The 16,771-nt window shown below is 56.8% G+C and overlaps 1 protein-coding gene across 1 annotated transcript; it reads left to right on the top strand.

Moving 5' to 3' along the window:
- Positions 1 to 9,144: 9,144 nt before the first annotated feature.
- On the top strand, positions 9,145 to 16,537 carry LOC115338064 (maestro heat-like repeat-containing protein family member 7). The gene is made up of 13 exons (XM_030006511.1): positions 9,145 to 9,230; positions 9,677 to 9,826; positions 10,023 to 10,177; positions 10,272 to 10,416; positions 11,155 to 11,342; positions 11,431 to 11,568; positions 11,871 to 11,985; positions 12,293 to 12,427; positions 12,773 to 12,949; positions 13,625 to 13,780; positions 14,906 to 15,007; positions 15,433 to 15,535; positions 16,205 to 16,537. Exons 1-13 carry the CDS (start codon positions 9,228 to 9,230, stop codon positions 16,348 to 16,350), a joined length of 1,713 nt encoding a protein of 570 aa, XP_029862371.1. The 5' UTR covers positions 9,145 to 9,227; the 3' UTR covers positions 16,351 to 16,537.
- The last annotated feature ends 234 nt before the right edge of the window (positions 16,538 to 16,771 follow it).

Genomic DNA, 16,771 nt, shown 5'->3' with positions numbered 1-16,771 from the left:
GCAGTGTTAGCTCCTGCAAACAGGTGCAGTTGGAAACTTTGTAACTATAAGGTCCTGCTAAGTGAACGGGATAGCTCGGCTTTCAATGCCTAATAAGGAAATATTTTAAGGTACGCATGCTCTAAACGACACGAAACAGAGAAGAAGACTACAACCTTCATCCCACGACCCCCTTAGCAACCAGGAGCGCAATCGCAGAACACACTAAACAAGGCCACGTGGGCCGGGACTCTGGGCTTTAGCCCGGCAACCAAGGGCTATAAAAAGGGGACTCTAAAGGGGTTGGGTGCGCGCCTGTTGGTAGAGCAGAGACTCCCCGGCCGCCCAGCGGTGTTTTGCCTGTTTGCTGCTTGCTTCAATAAATTTTGATCGGACTGTCCACAGGCTGGCGTATAATTTGTCGTCGCCACTTATAACAAGCCCCACAGCCCAACTGTGCAGGCAGCGCACGGTGCAGGGTGCGTTCAGGGGTGGGGAACACCCCTCGGTATTGTGAAAAATGATCATGTCCAAAACAGGATTCTAATTAAAGTTTACAATTTATTACACGAATAGAGGCAAGCAAACAGCGCTGGGTGCACCGGGAGCCTCTGCTCTACCAAGGCACACCCCGTCGGGTCTAATTGTGCAGGTTAAGTACAGGTTCTACATACATATTCACTAGATTTCTGAGAAATGTTATACATATTCATTAGTTTTCCGGGAAACTATTAGTATATGCAAATGTCCTTTATGCAGGCGCATTGAAGGTCTCTGGTGGTCTTCAGGAGTCCTCTGGTGGTCTTCCATAGTCTTCCTCACTCGTCCGCTATTTGACCCTCCTCAGGTGATTCTGCGCAGTATGGTCCTTTACATGTTTTGATACATTCGTGCTTGTTAGTGTTCTTATTATCTAAGTTCTCATTAGTGGTATAGAACCATATGGGTAGTTTAAGCTAAATTATCTACAAGGATGGGAACAAAGGCAGGAGTTCTTATCTTTTCTGGCCTTATCTATTCAAGCAAGGCCTCTACTTGTGCCTTCTTAACAAGATCGTAAATTCATCCAACACTTAATTAAGTCTGGTGATCGCTCTTGGTTTCTTCTTGCTCATCATTCCCAAGTACCAGTCTCTGACAGGCTTAATCCTTGACAAACACCAGTCCTTGGTATGTAAAGTTACAGAGAGATAATCATTAAGCGATAAGCAGTTTGTTCTCTATATCAATGCCCCCCCTTTTCTTTAAACCTTTGCAAATTCTTGTGCAACTATAGGATTCCACTACTTCCGAGAGACCGTGTAAAGTATTTTTCGATTTCTACTTGATGTCTGATTTTATTTCGTTTCCAACTTTCGTAATTTCCTACTGTTATATGGCTTTTGCAGGAAGCAAGAGCTATATACATACTCTCCTACTTCCCTTAGGCCTACGGTTATACAAGATCAAGCAAAACGGTTAAGGATTACATATGCAGAGAGGGTCACATTTCACCATGCAGCCCTAGCATTGTTTTATATTGACACGAATCAGGTGAATATATTTCACAGTATGGTCTGCACAACAGAAGAAATGAACCCCCACGAACGAACTGTCATGGCTAGATTTTAATGAATAGTACAGTTTATTAAAGCAACAGGAGTACAGGTTCTTCCGGATTGCTGGTGATAAATATGCTCTCTGCAAAGTATGGGCGAATAATAATACAGTCGACTACAAGCGCACTAAATTATGCAAAAACTCTATAGGGATTTCTGAGTTTCCCGGGGAAGCACTCGGTACGGCTGAGTGTTCAAATCTCACCCAAGTATCGTCCCTCTGGGGGGGAAGAGAGGTTCAGCCCGTCGACGGATTCCAGAAGTCAGCGATGTCCTCCAGCTTGTCTGTGATCGTGTCTTCCCCAACATTCCTCCTCTCATAAGCCCTTTTCTTATTTTTTAGGTGGAGCTTGAGTGACTCTATTCATACATACCTTTATTGTGAGTGGTGTAAAATCTCCTCGCTTTACTTTTAAAGGTACATGCTACAGAAAATTCAGAGTGCATGCTCAGTGAGGGGTGATCGCCCCTTGGAGGCGGGTAGTTTTGGGGTTGGAGGTGTGTTTTGGTATTATAATGAGATTATAATGAGCAGAGTTCCGTGTCAGTACTCCAGAACGGGGCACTTATGATATAAACCAGAAGTAGGGCAGTAGGTTGACAGAACCCCCATTATTTCACCTCCTTGCTTCCGTGGATTCAATGCAGGGACCTACCGTTCTTGTTCCAGTAGTTCCAGTTCCCTACCCCTGCGGTGATATCACAGAGCCTGGCCGCGGTGTCTCCACTCCGCTCCGCCCTCCGTGTTGCTTCTCTTAGGGTCAGCACACCAAGCTCTCTTGGTGTTACTAACATCGAAGGTTGCAGGTTATGTTGCTTAGGGAATTATTATGGAACAGATTCCCTGCATATCCACTGCATTCCACCCTGGAGGTTTATCTTCCCTTAAGAGGAGGGGACACATATCAATAAGTTACCACCAGCAGTCATTCCACATATGTCTCCCAAATGTGCTTAGTTCCAGTAAAGGGAGATAAACTCATGGGTCGAAAGGGCGGTTTAATAAGTGAAGCAAAGCTGTATGAACAAAGCAAGCCAAACGAGGAGCTCGGTCACCACTTCCCTTGGCAGGCGGATGTCCAGATGCTTCCTGGGAGGCAGGGCTCCATCACACATAGTGGTGACTTCGGAAGACAAATGTCCCGTCACCCTAAATGTCCCCCTTCCTCCTCCTGTCCCCAGATTCTCTTGCTGAGCACGATGTCAGGCAGTGTCGGCTGTCCCCAGGGTCAGCCTGGGTCAGTTATCCCGGCCATGTTCCCTCCTGGCTTTGTGCCCCCCAGCCCACTTGCTGCTGCATGGGGAAAGGAAGGGGTATTGAGGCTGCGCAAGCTCTGCTGAGCCACCATCAAGCATAGCAGTGTCATCGACCCAGCAGCAGAGTGGCGAATATTGCCTTATATGGTATGTCCTGGGCCATGAACACAAAGGATGGGTGAGGATAGTATTGCCGTATATGCTATGTCCTGTCCCCGTGAACACAAAGGAGGGGTTTTGCATCCTTTTGGCTAGTCTGTTCTTGACCTTTCTGAGTCATTTCAGTTTTTGTAGATAACACTAGCACTTCCTAGGGAGTAAGAACATCCATTTGTCCTCTCTGCAGCCTCAAAGTGCCTGACCAAATGGCATCACCTTTGTCCCTCATCTGTCTAATCTTTCGGTGAAGGTGCAGGTCTCATGTGGATGGCAACAGCCTGTGCAATCTCCAGCCTAATGGCCCAGATGTGAATCCTCAGCAAAAACAGTGTCCGGCTTGCTTTCCGACTACTAGGTCTGATCTTCAGCTGCCTCCAGATCAGGTGACATGGGTATGAGCTAGCATCCAAGAAGTGCCATGGATGACCTTGCAGGGCGACGGTTGCTTACCTCCCCTTGGACTGGGCTGGGAAGCAAAGGTCTTTTCCTGCAAAGGTCCACGTCTTTCCCAGACCTTGTCCTGCCAAGCTGCTTTCCAGCTGGTCACCCCCCCAGCTCACTCGAGAGCACAGGGTTGTTCCTCCCCAGGGCAGGACTTGGCAGGTCCCTTTGGTGACCCCCAGTTGGTTCCTCTGCCCATTTTGCAGGTTCCCCCTGCCTGGCAGCACCCCCACGTGGTGGATAAGCCCTGTACCCTGTGCCTGTGTTGCCTGTTGTGACTTTGGATCTTGTACCATTTGTGTCTTTGTGTCTCTGTCTTATGCCCCACTTTGCCTGGGCACCCCACACCTTGCTGAGGGTGGCTCTGTCCCACCCCCGCCATTTGGAAAATGAAAACCAGAGCTCTATAGGAAGTAGAGGTGTAGAAGAGACAAAGCTACAACTTTTCTGTCTCAAATATAGGAGGAAGGTCTGGAGAAGGACTGAGAGAAATCTACAGTTCAGGTTTTGCAGCCTACACTAGCAGTGGGATGTTTGCTCCTCCTGTACTTGCAGCAGGGGGCAAGAATGTAAAGTGACAGGGTGTTCCGCAAGATGACAGGGAATGAATGTGACTGACCCTGTCAGGAAGGCAAAGCTTGAGGCTGGGGTAGATGGCTGCAGAATCACAAGCTGCTGCACCAGTGATGGTATTGTGCAGACTGCGTCCCCTCCGTTATGCTGTCTCCTCCCAAATGGAAAGATACGTCTTCCTAGATGTTCAAGCCAAGGAGCTTGTGCATGCAGCACCGTGGGTGCCCGTGCATGCTGTGCTTATATGCCACAGCGTGGATGTGCTAGTGGACACACACAGCCCAGCTGGCAGGTGACAATGGAGCCCTTTGTGACCTCCTCTGTGACACTGTGCGTGCTGCCTAGTGCCAGTGTGGCTCCGGCCCTTCGGTGTCCGGGAGGACGGCAACGGGATAGGGCAGGAGCACAGGGCTGGCAAGGAGCCCTGAGTGATGTCTCGTCTTTCCCCGCCACCCCCGGCATCCCCACGGGACCAAGGCAATTCCCTGAAGTCGCCTAGTCCCCAACATGAGTAAGAGAGAGGGGCTGGGGCTGGGTGGGCACCCTGCGGGGGGAAATGTGCAGGAACATGAAAGCCCTTTGTGATTTCTCTGGCATGAGCCTCTGCCCAGCCCCCTGTGAGGCTGTGAATATTCACAGCCTGCCCACAAACCTCCATCCCCAGATTTGCTGCTCCTTGAAAAGCCTGTCCCACGCATCTCCCGGTTCCCGCACAGCCCCATTGGCCCCCCCGGGCTCTCCCTGCAGGCAGTGCAGAGTTGGGGCCAGGCGGCATGGCCTTGCCCCATGCCCACCCCACATGGCCTCTCCTCCTTCCCCAGGATTGAGCAGAGACCCCCCAGCCAGCCCCAGCTGGCCTGGGAGGCAGAGGAAGAGGAAGACAGCCTTCCACTGCCCTCTGATGAGGTGTGCGTGGTCCCGCTGCTGCAGACTGGTGAGTGAGGGATGTTTTGCTGCTTTGCTGTGCTTCTTTCTGCATGGCAGCCGGCTGCTGGGCCCATCCCAGGCCTGACCAGCATGGGGGAAACACGATGTCAGTCCCCTGTTTCAGACCAACAGCCCAGGGCTTGCTTTGTCCTCGGGAGCTGGCATGTGGCTAGATGCAGGGTATCGCTGTTTAATCTCTCCTGCCAGCACCTTCAGCTCACCCTCCCCCCTTGCTTTATCAGATCCCAAGTCTGATTCCTGCATCCATCTGGATCTGCCACCAAGTGAGGAGAAAGACGTCCAAGAGAACATCAAGGACTCTCTCAAAGACTCAGGAGAGGTACCTACAGAGACTGCCATCTGTCTTGTGCCTGCATCTCCTTGCAGCTCCTCCCATGCTCAAAGATCACTTCCTGGAGGGCTGCTGTGTGTGCAAAGCTGGGGGCAAAAAAAAAAAAAAAAAAGACACCAAGTTCCTGTGGGTAAGAGGGATCCATGAAGGAGCCCCACAACCTTCTCTTCTCTTTGCAGGACCTGAGCATTCTGGACAACTGGCTGAAGGATTTTCTATTCAACCCTTCATCTTCCAGCCTCTTGGAGCGGCAGAATTTCTTGCAGGTCTGGCATTTCCAGAGCAGGTCACAGCTTCCCCAGTGCAAACCCCCAGGGAGGTTTCTGCCCCAAAGTCCTCTGCACCTTGAGGGGTACAGAAGGCCACTTTTGGAAGACAGCATAGAAAGGAGCGGAGGCTGCAGTGGGAACAGACTCTGGCTACCTCCCTGGACGTGGCAGATGGGTGTGGGGACTCTTGCCTGGGGCTGGGAGGGGCTCTAGGGACGTGAAACCAGTGACAGGCTTTGCTGCTGTTCCCGGGAAGCCTTGGCAAATGGTCTGATCCCTGCCAGGCACTTAGCAGAGCTGCCACTCCTGGAACAGCTGCCAGAGCCCAGGGCAGAGCATCGGCTTTTCTTCTCGCAGGTCCTGCTGCCCTTCACAGAGTCCCAGAGACCAGACGAACGTGAGAAGGCTGTGAACATCATCAACTGGCTGATCCGATCATTTGTCAGCCCTTCTTCTGTGGGGGTAAGGAGCCCGGGGTCCAGACAACCTCCAGTCACCCCATCACCCCTTCCCAGCGTCCCAGGATAGTCTGCGGTTCAGGGCTTCCTTGGAGGGAAGCCTGGGCACGGGCTAGGGGACTCAGCAAGGCGCTCTCTTGAGTAGGACGTCTTTTCCCCTGTCTCTAAGGCTTCTCTCTGGCCCCTCTTCTCTAGGGCAGGAGCCAGCTCTGCTGCCCAGCCTGCCCAAGTCAGAGCTGTCCTGGAGCATGACGCGATCCCTGGCCTGGCAGCCCTGGGCTGCTGCCCAGCAGCATTGGGGTTCAGGGCCCGCAGGGCTCTCTGGCACGTCCCCTTCCCTGCGGCCACCTCCCCACTGCCTGCCACATGCCCGGTCGTCAGCCCCGGGGCACGTGCTGCTGCCCTGCAGGTGCTGCCCGCCTGTGCCGGGGGGAGCAGAGGAGCTGGGCAGGAGCAGAGGGCAGGTGGCTTGATGTGGCCAAAACGGGGAGTGGAGCTCGCAGAGGCAGGGGCGCTCCGCAGGCTGTGGGAGGGAGGAGGAGTGGTGGTGGTGGTGATGGGAGGGCAGGATGGGGGAGACGTCAGGTCCCAGTCCTCCTGTCAGCACCTCCATCCCGTGGGCTGAAAGGCACGGTGGTCAAAATCCTTCAGCTGCAGCCTGGGACGGAGTGAGAAAGCAGTGAGGGGAGACAGCCAGCCAGAGCTGCGGGCTGCGTCTGCTGGGCCGAAGCAAGAGGAGCTGGCAAGGGAGCCTGGGCCTGAGGCAGAGGAGCCTGGGCTGTGGGCTGGAGAGCAGGGAAAGGCAGCAGAAACAGTGGGGCTGCAGGGGAGGCAGTTCCTGCTTGGGACAGCTGTTACTTACCCATCCTGCTGCTGCTGCGTCGCATTCCCTTCAGGCTCTGCTCTCACCTTGCCACGGCTGCTGCGCTGGGTCAGGGGCTGCTGAGAGGTGCCCCTGCGCTGGGCGGAAGAGCTGGCAGCGTGCAGGGGCTGGGGCACGCACCTCTACAGCCCTCTGATCCCTGCTGGGTGCAGGGCTGGGCAGATCCTGCAAGAGCTCTGCCTGCGGCAGCACCCAGCCCTGCACCAGCTCTTGGGCTAAAGGGTTTGGCCCCAGCTGCCATGCTGTAGCCCCGCTACCAGTGCTTCCTCCCTCCCTCAGGTCTGCGTCTCCGGCAACCATCACCTTGGTGAAGAGGAGCTTTTCCAGGACCTGGGCAGGGTGGTGGGACGTCTCATCCTGTGCTGTGCTCCCAACAACGAGATGATCCGCTTTGCAGCTGCAGATGCTCTTCGATACCTCTACGAGTTCACCCTGCAACAAAGAAGTAAGAGAAACAATGACAAGTTGGGTCCTTCTGGGCAGAGAGGCCAAAGCAAGGCCAAGCAAAGCACCATGCCACCTCATCCATTTTCCTCAGCTAGAGGAAGGAACAAGAAACCCTCCCAATGCCAGAGTAGGGGAGCAGCTGTGCTGCATCAGCTGCAGGGCCCACGCAACCCAGCATCAGGGCAGTGTGTGCAGAAACAAGAGGACATGGATAAGGTGATAGCCATGCACCTCTCTGGGGTCCCTTAGCTCTTGCCTTGTGAGAAATAGCCAACGCTCGTGCTGTAGACACGTGTGCCGCTTTAAAAATGCGGGTACCTCACAGACCTCATCCAGGACTGTTACCTCCCTTGAAGCAGTGGTTCCATAGCTGCCCTGGTTAGCAGGGGACTGAAAAACTTCCTGCTGCAATGGTTGCCCATCCTAGCGTTTCTGTCCTGCTTCAGACTAGAAAGTCCCATTAAGCTCCTCCACTTCTCTGCAGCCTAAGAAACAATTTCCCCTCCTCAGAGATAAAAAGTCATTTTGTCACAGAAGGCAGCCAGGTTGGCCAGGAATGATTTACCATTGATAAAGCCATGGTGTTTCTCATCACCTTTCCCTATGGCTGCAATAGTTGCCTTTCCCCAGCTGTCGGGACCTCATCTCCACGACCTTTTAGGATGAAAGGAAGCAGCCTTGCAAGGGCATCAGTCAGTTCTGACACCTGACTAGTCTCAGGCACTCATCTACAATGAGTTCTTACGTGGACTGGGTTCTGTCAGTAATCCCTGACCCAGTTCTTCCCCACCACTGGCAGTTCTCTTCTCTGAACCCTTCCACTTCCCACATACTGCCTTTTTGGGTTGGAGCTCTGCCAGGAGTTGCCAGCTTAGCCAGGCCAGTCTCCTGGCATGTCTGCTCCCTTGCCCAAGTGTTGGGGTGGACCATCTTGTGCATGGAGGTCGCTGTCCTTTGGTAGTCTACCAACTTCCCTGACCTCCTTTGCCCTTCACAGCTGCTTCCCATAGGAGCCCAGCTGAAGAAGCTGAATGCTCACCTGAAGTCCAGGAACTGTTCTCTGCTGCTCTCCTTCCTCCCTCCTCTTGGGATTGGAACCCCACTATTTCATGGCCCCTACAGCCATGATTACCGTGTCGCAAAACAATTTTTCTGTATTAGTGAACAACAGATCCAGCTGTGCAACACACCGGTTGCTCCCTCCGGCGACTGTAGAAAGAAGGTCTCCCTGATGCCCTCCAGAAATCTCCTTAACTGCTTGTGTCCTGACACACTGCGAGCAAATCCTCTGCTTCTGACCCACACGCTCTCTCCCAGACTGTTGATTGTCCCATATATCTGAGGTGCTCCTTCATATAGGAGGCAATCCCCCCTTCTCATCTTCCTCATCTGTCCAGAAGAGCTTGTATCCATCCACCGCAGCACTCCAGCTGTGCGAGCCATCTCCCACATCTCAGTTATTCCAACTGTGTCTTACTTGCGCGACTGCATGCAGAACTCTAGTTCCTTAGAGTTTCCCGGGCTGTGAGCATTTGTATACATACGCTTGAGGCGGGTGCGTCTAATCCTTCTCCGTCATTCCCGAGGTCCCTCTTGTTCCCATCACTCGTCACCCTTTGCTTCACAGTCCTGTCCACCACTTCCTTCCCTTGACTGGAGGTTGTAACCTCCCTCCTCGCCCATTCCTAGCTTCAAGCTCTTTTCACCGTTTGGTAAGCTTGTTGGCAAAGATCCTACGTCCTACCAACTGTTCTGTGTTTTCTTCCCCCCTGTTTAGGCAGGACGCTATCAAAATGTAATCCAGAGCATCCACAGCTCCAAAGGGAATGGGAAGCTGGGAGCGCTTCCTGGCTTTCTTGGTACTGTGACAGCAGTGACATTGCTATGGTAATGAGCTCCTCCCTTACTGTGACTCTTGTCCATGGCATCAGCAGGAGACTTGAGTGAGCAAAAGGATCCAGAATCAGTGGGACTGGCATGGCTTCACTCTCCCTGGTGAGAGAGGGTTCCTGCTGTCCCTGAGCAGGGACTACCCGAGGGTGGCACTCCAGTGTGCCAGCAGCAGCTCCAGTGCTCCTGGCCACCAGCGAGCCCTGGTTCTCTGTAGGGCCAGCGTGCTGTGCCCATGACCCCAGCCCTCCTCCCTCACCCTGAGGGCCCTCTGTTCTCATCCTCTGCCCTGCAGTGACTGCAGCCCCTGTTTCCAGTTTTCCTGTGGGCAATGCTGCCGGCACTGCTGGGCATCTCTCAGCAGAGCTGCTCGCACGGCTCAGCTACGCAGCACAAGCAGGGCACTCGGTGTGACGTCTTCCCTCCCTTCCTTCTTCCCATAGGTGTTTGGCATATACCTCCAGCCCTCTGAGAGGACAGACGTGGTCCTCACAGCCATTGACGCCATGAGAGACTCCAGCATCTGTGACAAGCAGGTGGCCTGCAGCTTGCTCTACATGGCCATGAGAGACCCTGCCTCCTGGCTGATGGATGTAAGCAGCCTGCAGCGGGATTTCCCTGCCCATGAGACCTTTCAGGCATTTTCCCTCTCAAGCCCGGGTGTCTTGGGCACCTGAAGCCATCCATTTCAAGCCAGCAGAGAGGGATGGGAAGGGCAGCAGTTTCGGTGGTGGCTGAGGAGGTGGTTGCACTCCAGTGGCAGCACCATCCTCACCTGTGTCCCTCCAGACACAAAAGATCTTGGAGTGCGTCCACAGAAACATGGAGTTCATCTGCACGGTGACAGCCCGGCACAGCCTGGAATCACTCCTTTTCCTGCTGATCAAATGGTGCCCCAAGGATACGGTCATGAGCCTGTTGAAGATCACTCCATCATGCGACAGGTACCGGCCCCGGCAGCTCTGGGGGCTTGTTCCGTAGCCCAGGCACGGCGCGGTGGCTGAGGCTGCCCTGCTAACAGAACGCTCTGGCTTGCAGCACTGCCCTGGCCATGTGGGAGGTGATGCTCTCCCTGCCCAGCACTTGGGAGACGATCTGCAATGAGCTGCTCAGTGTGATCCAGGACCAGCTACCGCAAGGGCGGTTCAACTTCACAGAGGACACGCACGGCCTTCCCTCAGCTGTGAGTGACCAGAGCAGGTCTTGCTCACCTTCAGGGCTGTTCATGCCTCCCCAGGCCAACAGACACAGCCCCTCCTGTCTGCCCCCAAGCAGCCACCTCCTCCCGGACTCAGGGACACAGGCCCTTGGGGCCAGCAGGTGCCTGCCCAGCACCAGGCTCCCCTGTGCCAGCCACGCAGGGCTGCCCCGTGCTGCTGGGGCCCCGGTGCACAAACACGAAGTCTGCCCCTGCCCCGGCAGCACTCTGCTTCCCTGCTGCCTGCATCCCCGTGCCCTGCTCTGCAGACTGGAAACGTGGGGCAGGGGCAAGAGTTGGGGCAGGGGCTGCTCCCAGACAAGGGCAGGGGCGCAGACTGGGGCAGGGGCAGAGAGGTGCTGGGCTCAGGGCTGGGGCAGAAGCCAGAGTGCGGGCAAAGGCTGGGGCTCGGGCAGCTGCTTAGCTATGGCAGAGTCTGCGCAGGCTACAAGGCCTGAGCCTGGAAACCCAGGAGGGTCTGCAGGGTACGAAAGGCCGGCCATGCTAGCCCCGGGAGGCTTGTGGTGCCCACGTCAAAAGCAAGAGCTGAGCCCCCAGGGCTGCTGGGTCTTGGCCTTGGCCTGGAAGCCAGGTTGCAGTCTCCATCAGAGTTTCTGTGGCTCGGGCCAGTGCCTGAGCCAAACCCCACGTGCTGCCCGAGGGCTTTGGCAGTGCAACAGCAATGTCTTTGCAGTGAGAGTGGTCACTGTGTGTATTCCGCAGGCAACCAAGGTCCTGTGCAAGCTCACCCAGCAGCCCATCTGCCAGGGGAAACTAAAAGCACTCTTCACCAAGGTCTTCATGGGCCTGGTCTTCCAGATCTCATACACTGCAGAGTTCCTACAACACACCATGGAGATTTTCTGGACATATAGCGAATGGCATCAGGCCAATCAACGCAGCCCTTTCAGGTGCTCCATCCCCCTTCCCCTGCCATTCCCCTGGGCCCTCGGCCAGGGCGCATGCTCTGTCTGTGACTGGACTTCGCTCTGCGTGCAGGTTTGCAGTGGAGGCCATTAAAGCTCTGCTCTGTGCTGCTGGCTATGAAGAGCATGTCCTGAGCATCCAGAAGGAGGGCGGTTGGGACATGCTTCTCGGAACTGAGACCCACCACAGAGGAATCAGCTTGCTGGCCAGGTGAGAGCCCCTTTCAGGCAGCAGTGCCTCCGCAACCCCATCCGTCGTGGCTGAGAGAGGGTCCCCAGCGCGCCGAGGCACAAGGCTGCAGCCGCAGTGCTCGTGACAGAGCGGTCAGAGTGGAAAGGGCGTTCCTTGCTTGGGGAAAGACCAGGGTGCTGTGAGCAAGTAGTGTAGAAGCTGTAGCTGAGTGCAAACGCGTGTCCTGGCCTGGGGCGTCGTGACTGGGCTGGGCAGTGCAATCCCAGCAAGGCTTTGCCTGCCCTGCTCAGTCCCAGTGGTGCTTTTCTTTCCCCTTCCAGAGAGATGAGTAAGAGCCCAGTTGATCAGCGATCCTCCATGTTCCAGCACCTGCAAGGGATTCTTTGCTGTAGGAAGGAATTCCAGATAACTTTTGCCATGACTTTCTACGTTGAGGTAGGCCTGGTGACAAGCAGTGCCTCTCTGAGATGCTTCTGAGCCCTGCCCTTTTGCCGACATGGCTGCAGGGTGGGATGACAGTCACCGGAGCTGGGACAGAGGCGGTCCATTGTCAGTACCTCTGGCCTCGACCCATTTCTGCTGGGGTAGCACTCACAACCACCGGCATGTCCACAGGCAGAGCTGCCCCCAGGATGGGCTGCGTCAGGCCCCCATGTCCTGAGCTGGCAGTGGGAATCAGGAGCGGCACAGTGCGGGGAGTCCTGCAGGCTCTGCCAGTCTCTCGCTGCTGTCTTTGTTTCAGCTGCTGGCCTGCGATGACCTTGAAAAGGATTTGGGAGACCTGGTCCTCCTCCAGTCGTATATGACGTATCCATGCCACATAACGCAAGCGCTGGTATTCAGAGGCATCGTCACGCTGTCGGAAAAACCTGAGATGGTGAGCAAGGCGTAGTCAAGTGAAGCCACATTGGCAGCCTGGGGCTGGGGCAGCGGGTAACGCGGTGGCCTGGGCCTGGCTGAGAGTAAGGAGGTGGGTGTCAGAAAAGGGGGTGGCTGAGCAGGGGACACCGAGCCTTTGCTGTCCTGCCCTCCCTTCCCTACCCCTGCTCTCCCTCGTCCCCATCAGTGCCCATGTGGCCACCACCAGACAGGAGGCTGCTGCAGCAATTCCTGTGCCACCTGCCAGGAAGCTGGATGGGAGGCTGGTGCTCAGTGAACACAGCATTTTTGCAGGGTGGTCTTCCAGTGCTTCACCATAACAGAAATTCTGTGCTTCATACAGGCAAGAGAAATGCATATCCTGCTGAGCGACATCCTGAGGACTCTGAACAGTTGTGACACAGAAGTCAAGACGAAGGCCTTGCTTGTCTTCAGAAACCTGCTGGGACACATGAAGAGGAAGGAGGCCAGCCACATCACTCTGCAGCTGGCAGGGAAGCTCCTGCCACTCATCGACGACGTAAGGCTGCTGTGGGAGCCTGAGCCCCACAGATGGGTACTCTGCAGGGACAGCTGCCCTCCAGCCCAGCCCCGCAGGCAGGACTTGGGCAGGGCTGCTTCCCTCCTCACGCCCCTGGGCTCTCGTGGGACGGCTTCTGGGCTCTGCAGCCCAGCACGGCTTCTCCTCGGCAGGTCGATGCCTCTGGGTGACCCGATCCCCCTGCGCTGGGGCTCAGCCCCTGTGCAAAGCACCAGCAGCCCAAGAGCTGCTCGGAGCCACGAGGGCTCCCCCAGCTGCGCTGTCCAGCAGGACCAGACGTTCTCCCCAGGCACCGTGGCAGGGAGCTGAGGCTGAGCCTGCGGTGTGTGTCCTGCAGGCATTGCTGAGGGCCAGCCTGGTGTCCTCCTCAGCCCGTCCCCGGGGACTGCTGCTCTGACATAGCTGGTGGTGAATGCTGGAGGGCTGGGAGAGCACTCGGAGGCACAGCACCACCTGACGGAAACCTCTTGTGTGGCCTTTGCCGGGGACCATTGCCCAGGGCCATTCAGCCCCAGCTGCAGATCTGGCCCACGGCTCCTCTGTGCAGAATCTGACCCTGGAGCATCTCCCCTCACCTCCACCACGCTAATGCCCTTGATCACCGTGGGCAGGGAGAGGCTGTTGCTGAAATCCCCCTGTCTTCCTTCCTACCAGGAGTCCAGCCAGCTGCGAGAGCTCTCCATCTGCCTCTTCAGAGACATGATGGAGACTGTGGTGGGGAGAGACAAGAGACGGATGAAGAAGAAAATCCGGAGGGTCCTGGTCCCGCTCTTCTTCCATATGAGTGACCAGACCGAGAGTGTGGCCAAGGTACAGATTTCAAAGCTGAACAGTGACAGGGGGAGGGGTCACAGCGCTGGCCTGGGCATCAGGAGTGAGGGCTGCTGGCAGTCGTACTCTGGGAATGTGTGTAACCTCGGGGTCGCACTGCCCAAGTCACTGAGGACAGGGCAGAGCTCCCCTCATCCCGTGCACCGGTCCCACCGCTGCCTTCCTCCTCCCCCCCGAGCCTCCTGCTGCAGAGGTGGCCAGGGTGCTGGGGTCCCCTCCCAGCCCTGCTGCCCCCATTCAGCCCTCCCCCAGCACAGCCCAGAGGAAGGAAGGGTCCCTGCAGAGCCAGCACGAGCAGGCGAGGAGAAGCTGGCACGGACATTTCCCAGACCTGCCCTACTTGGTCCAGCAGGGCTGGGCAGCAGCCCGTGGCCACCGAACACACGAGTCCCTACAGGCTTCCCAGCTGTCCCTGCAGGTGTCAGAGGCCAGGGCTTTGATGAGCCCCAATCCTTGTTCCCCAAGGGCTGTGCCCAAGAGACCCCCAGATGTTTCGGGCAGCTCCCTAAGAGCAGGATTGAAGCCCTGCTCACAGAGATCACCCTGCGTCAGGCCAGGGAACTTGGTCTGTGCAGAGGAGTGCAAGGAGTGGAGAGCCAGCTTGTTCCCCAGCCTGGAGTGAGGAGAGTGGTGGGAAGGGAGGTGCGGTCAGAGGAATACTGGTCATGCATCCCAGGATCAACCCAGCTGGAGCCTCAGCCTAAAGGAGCTGGGGCAGCCCTGGCTGGGGAGCCAAGCGTCCTGCTGGGGGCTGCCCACGGGAGATGCTGCTGCCTCCCTCCTGCCCTGGTGTCTATGGGACTGCTACTCTCACGGCCTGCAGCCATGGGCCCACACCTCCCTTACCCTTCACTCTGCCCCCAGCCCTAGCAGCAGCTCAGCAGCTCTTGCGGATCTCTATTCTGCTGGCTGGCAGAGTGCGGTACATGAGGTGTTGGCTGCCCCATGTCCGTGCCTTGGGCATTAAACCCAGTTCAGACTCTGTTCGCAGCGGCCTCTTCCCATAACAAGCTGGGAACAGCTCGCAGCCTTGCCAAGAGGAGGGGGATGCCAGGTCTCCTTCTCAAGCTGTGGTGCCATCTCCCAGCTTCTGCTGCTTTGCAGGCCTCTGGGGAAGCCCTCCTCACTTGTGCAGACCTCCTGAAGAGGAAGAAGCTCAAGCAACTGGCCCAGACAAAGCAGACGTGGAGGATTGGAGAGACCTTGGTGAGGACAACCCCAAAGCCCCAGGGCCCAGGCTGGACAAGGGATGCCCCGTGCGCCCGGGGTGTGGACTGTGCAGCTGTTGCTCACTGGCCCTGCTCCAGACTGGAGCCCACAGCCTGGAGCTGCATCCTCCTTCCCGTCCCTTAAGCATGGAGCCCCCAGGGCTTCTCCTCCAGGTCCCTCTCCGCTCCCACCCCTGGGTGCTGAAGGAGACCCTGGCCCACCTGGGCCCTGGCAGCAGGACGGAGGGGCCTCAGTACCTCCGGGCCCCCTCTGCCTGTGGCTCTCCCTGAACTTCAGCCCCACGGGGCTCCTGGCTGGAAGAAAGGAATGGCCTGGGGAGGAAGGAGGGTGATGGGAACAGGGACTGGTCTGGCTGACTGGGAGAGGTCTGTGCTAGCCCCGTGACCTTGTGCTCTCTCCAGCTGGTGCAGGACAGGAGGAGGATGGAAGAATACCTGCATCACAGCCTGCCATACCTGAAGGACGCTCAGGCCACCTTGAGAGTGGAGGCCATCAGGTTCATCGGTGAGCCCCAGCCCCCAGGGTCCCTCTTCTGGCAGCCTGGCCCCAGTCCCTGCCACTGCACTGGCAGCAAGGAGCAGCCCTGTGGCTGCCAGAGCTTCGGCTGCCCCGTCCAGGGCCTGGGCAGACAGGGGCTCTGTGCCTCCCTCGCCCACCCCTGCCCACGTAGGTGGGCTTGGTGGCAGCCTTGCTCCGTCCCGCTGCCCTCGGGTAGTCTCCTTCCCTAGGGTCAGCCCTGCTGAGGGCGAGGAGGGCGTGCAGCTGAGCTGGCAGGGCCAGGGGCTGTGCTGCCAGCAACATGCTGGCGAGTGGGAGGTCTGATGGGAGGTCTGTGCCTAGGGCTTGGTGCGCGGCACCTGAGGGACCGAAATGAGGAGGAGCTACAGGATCTGTGCAGGGGTGAGTAGGGGCAGTGCTATGCTGGCTCGGGCTGGTGGGGCAGGGGACAGAGCCTGGGCAGGGTGTTGCTATGCCTTGTCCTGCTCCAGGAAAATGCTTCAGGGGTAGAGGAATGTGTCAGAGGCATTTGGGGCGTTTCTGAGCAGCAGCTTCCAGCTGATCCATTGGTCCCATGTGCTCCTCCTGGCCAGAGAAAGAGACAGAAGGGGCTAGCATGGGAGGGTCTCTGCAGATAGCAGTGTTTCACCACTGTTCTGTTTCGTTCTGTTGCAGCCCTCCAGCCCTTGGTGAATGACGCAGAGCCCTCCGTTCGTTCCCTGGCAACTCAGACCTTGCTGATTCTGGCACCTCTGCAGCCAACATCAGGATGGTCCCTACGAAGACTGTGCTGTGGGCTCTGCAGAGACAGGGAGAGGTGAAGGTCTCTCCTGGGGAAAATGGCTGCATGGGAATAAAGCTGAAACAACCAGCCCAGTCCCATGGTGTCCTTCACACAGGACATGAGCATGCTGAGCAGACAGCATCATTCCTGGCCTCTACTGCTGCCCACAGGACAGCTCATCTCTCGGCACACCCTGGCCCCAGTCTTGTTTTACAACAATTTTACCTCTTGTTTGGGCTTTCCCCCCAAAGAAGCACGTTTGCTCGCCCCCTGTGCAAGTATTTTTCTTTAGGGATGCAGAGGGTGAAGGGGAAATGGCAGACCCTGGAGAAATCGGGATTGCCTGGAGAGCTGCCCGGCACCCCCACTTCCCAGTAGCCCATGGCAGTACAGCACGCACTGACCCGCGGTGTCCTTGCACCAAAGCCCTAGCAGCGCTGCTGGACCACAAAACCCAG

This window comes from Aquila chrysaetos, unplaced genomic scaffold, assembly GCF_900496995.4.
Source record: "Aquila chrysaetos chrysaetos unplaced genomic scaffold, bAquChr1.4, whole genome shotgun sequence".
Classification (NCBI taxonomy): Eukaryota; Metazoa; Chordata; class Aves; order Accipitriformes; family Accipitridae; genus Aquila; species Aquila chrysaetos.
The sequence above is the reverse complement of the archived record's forward strand: the minus strand, read 5'-3'. Positions and strand labels throughout refer to the sequence as shown.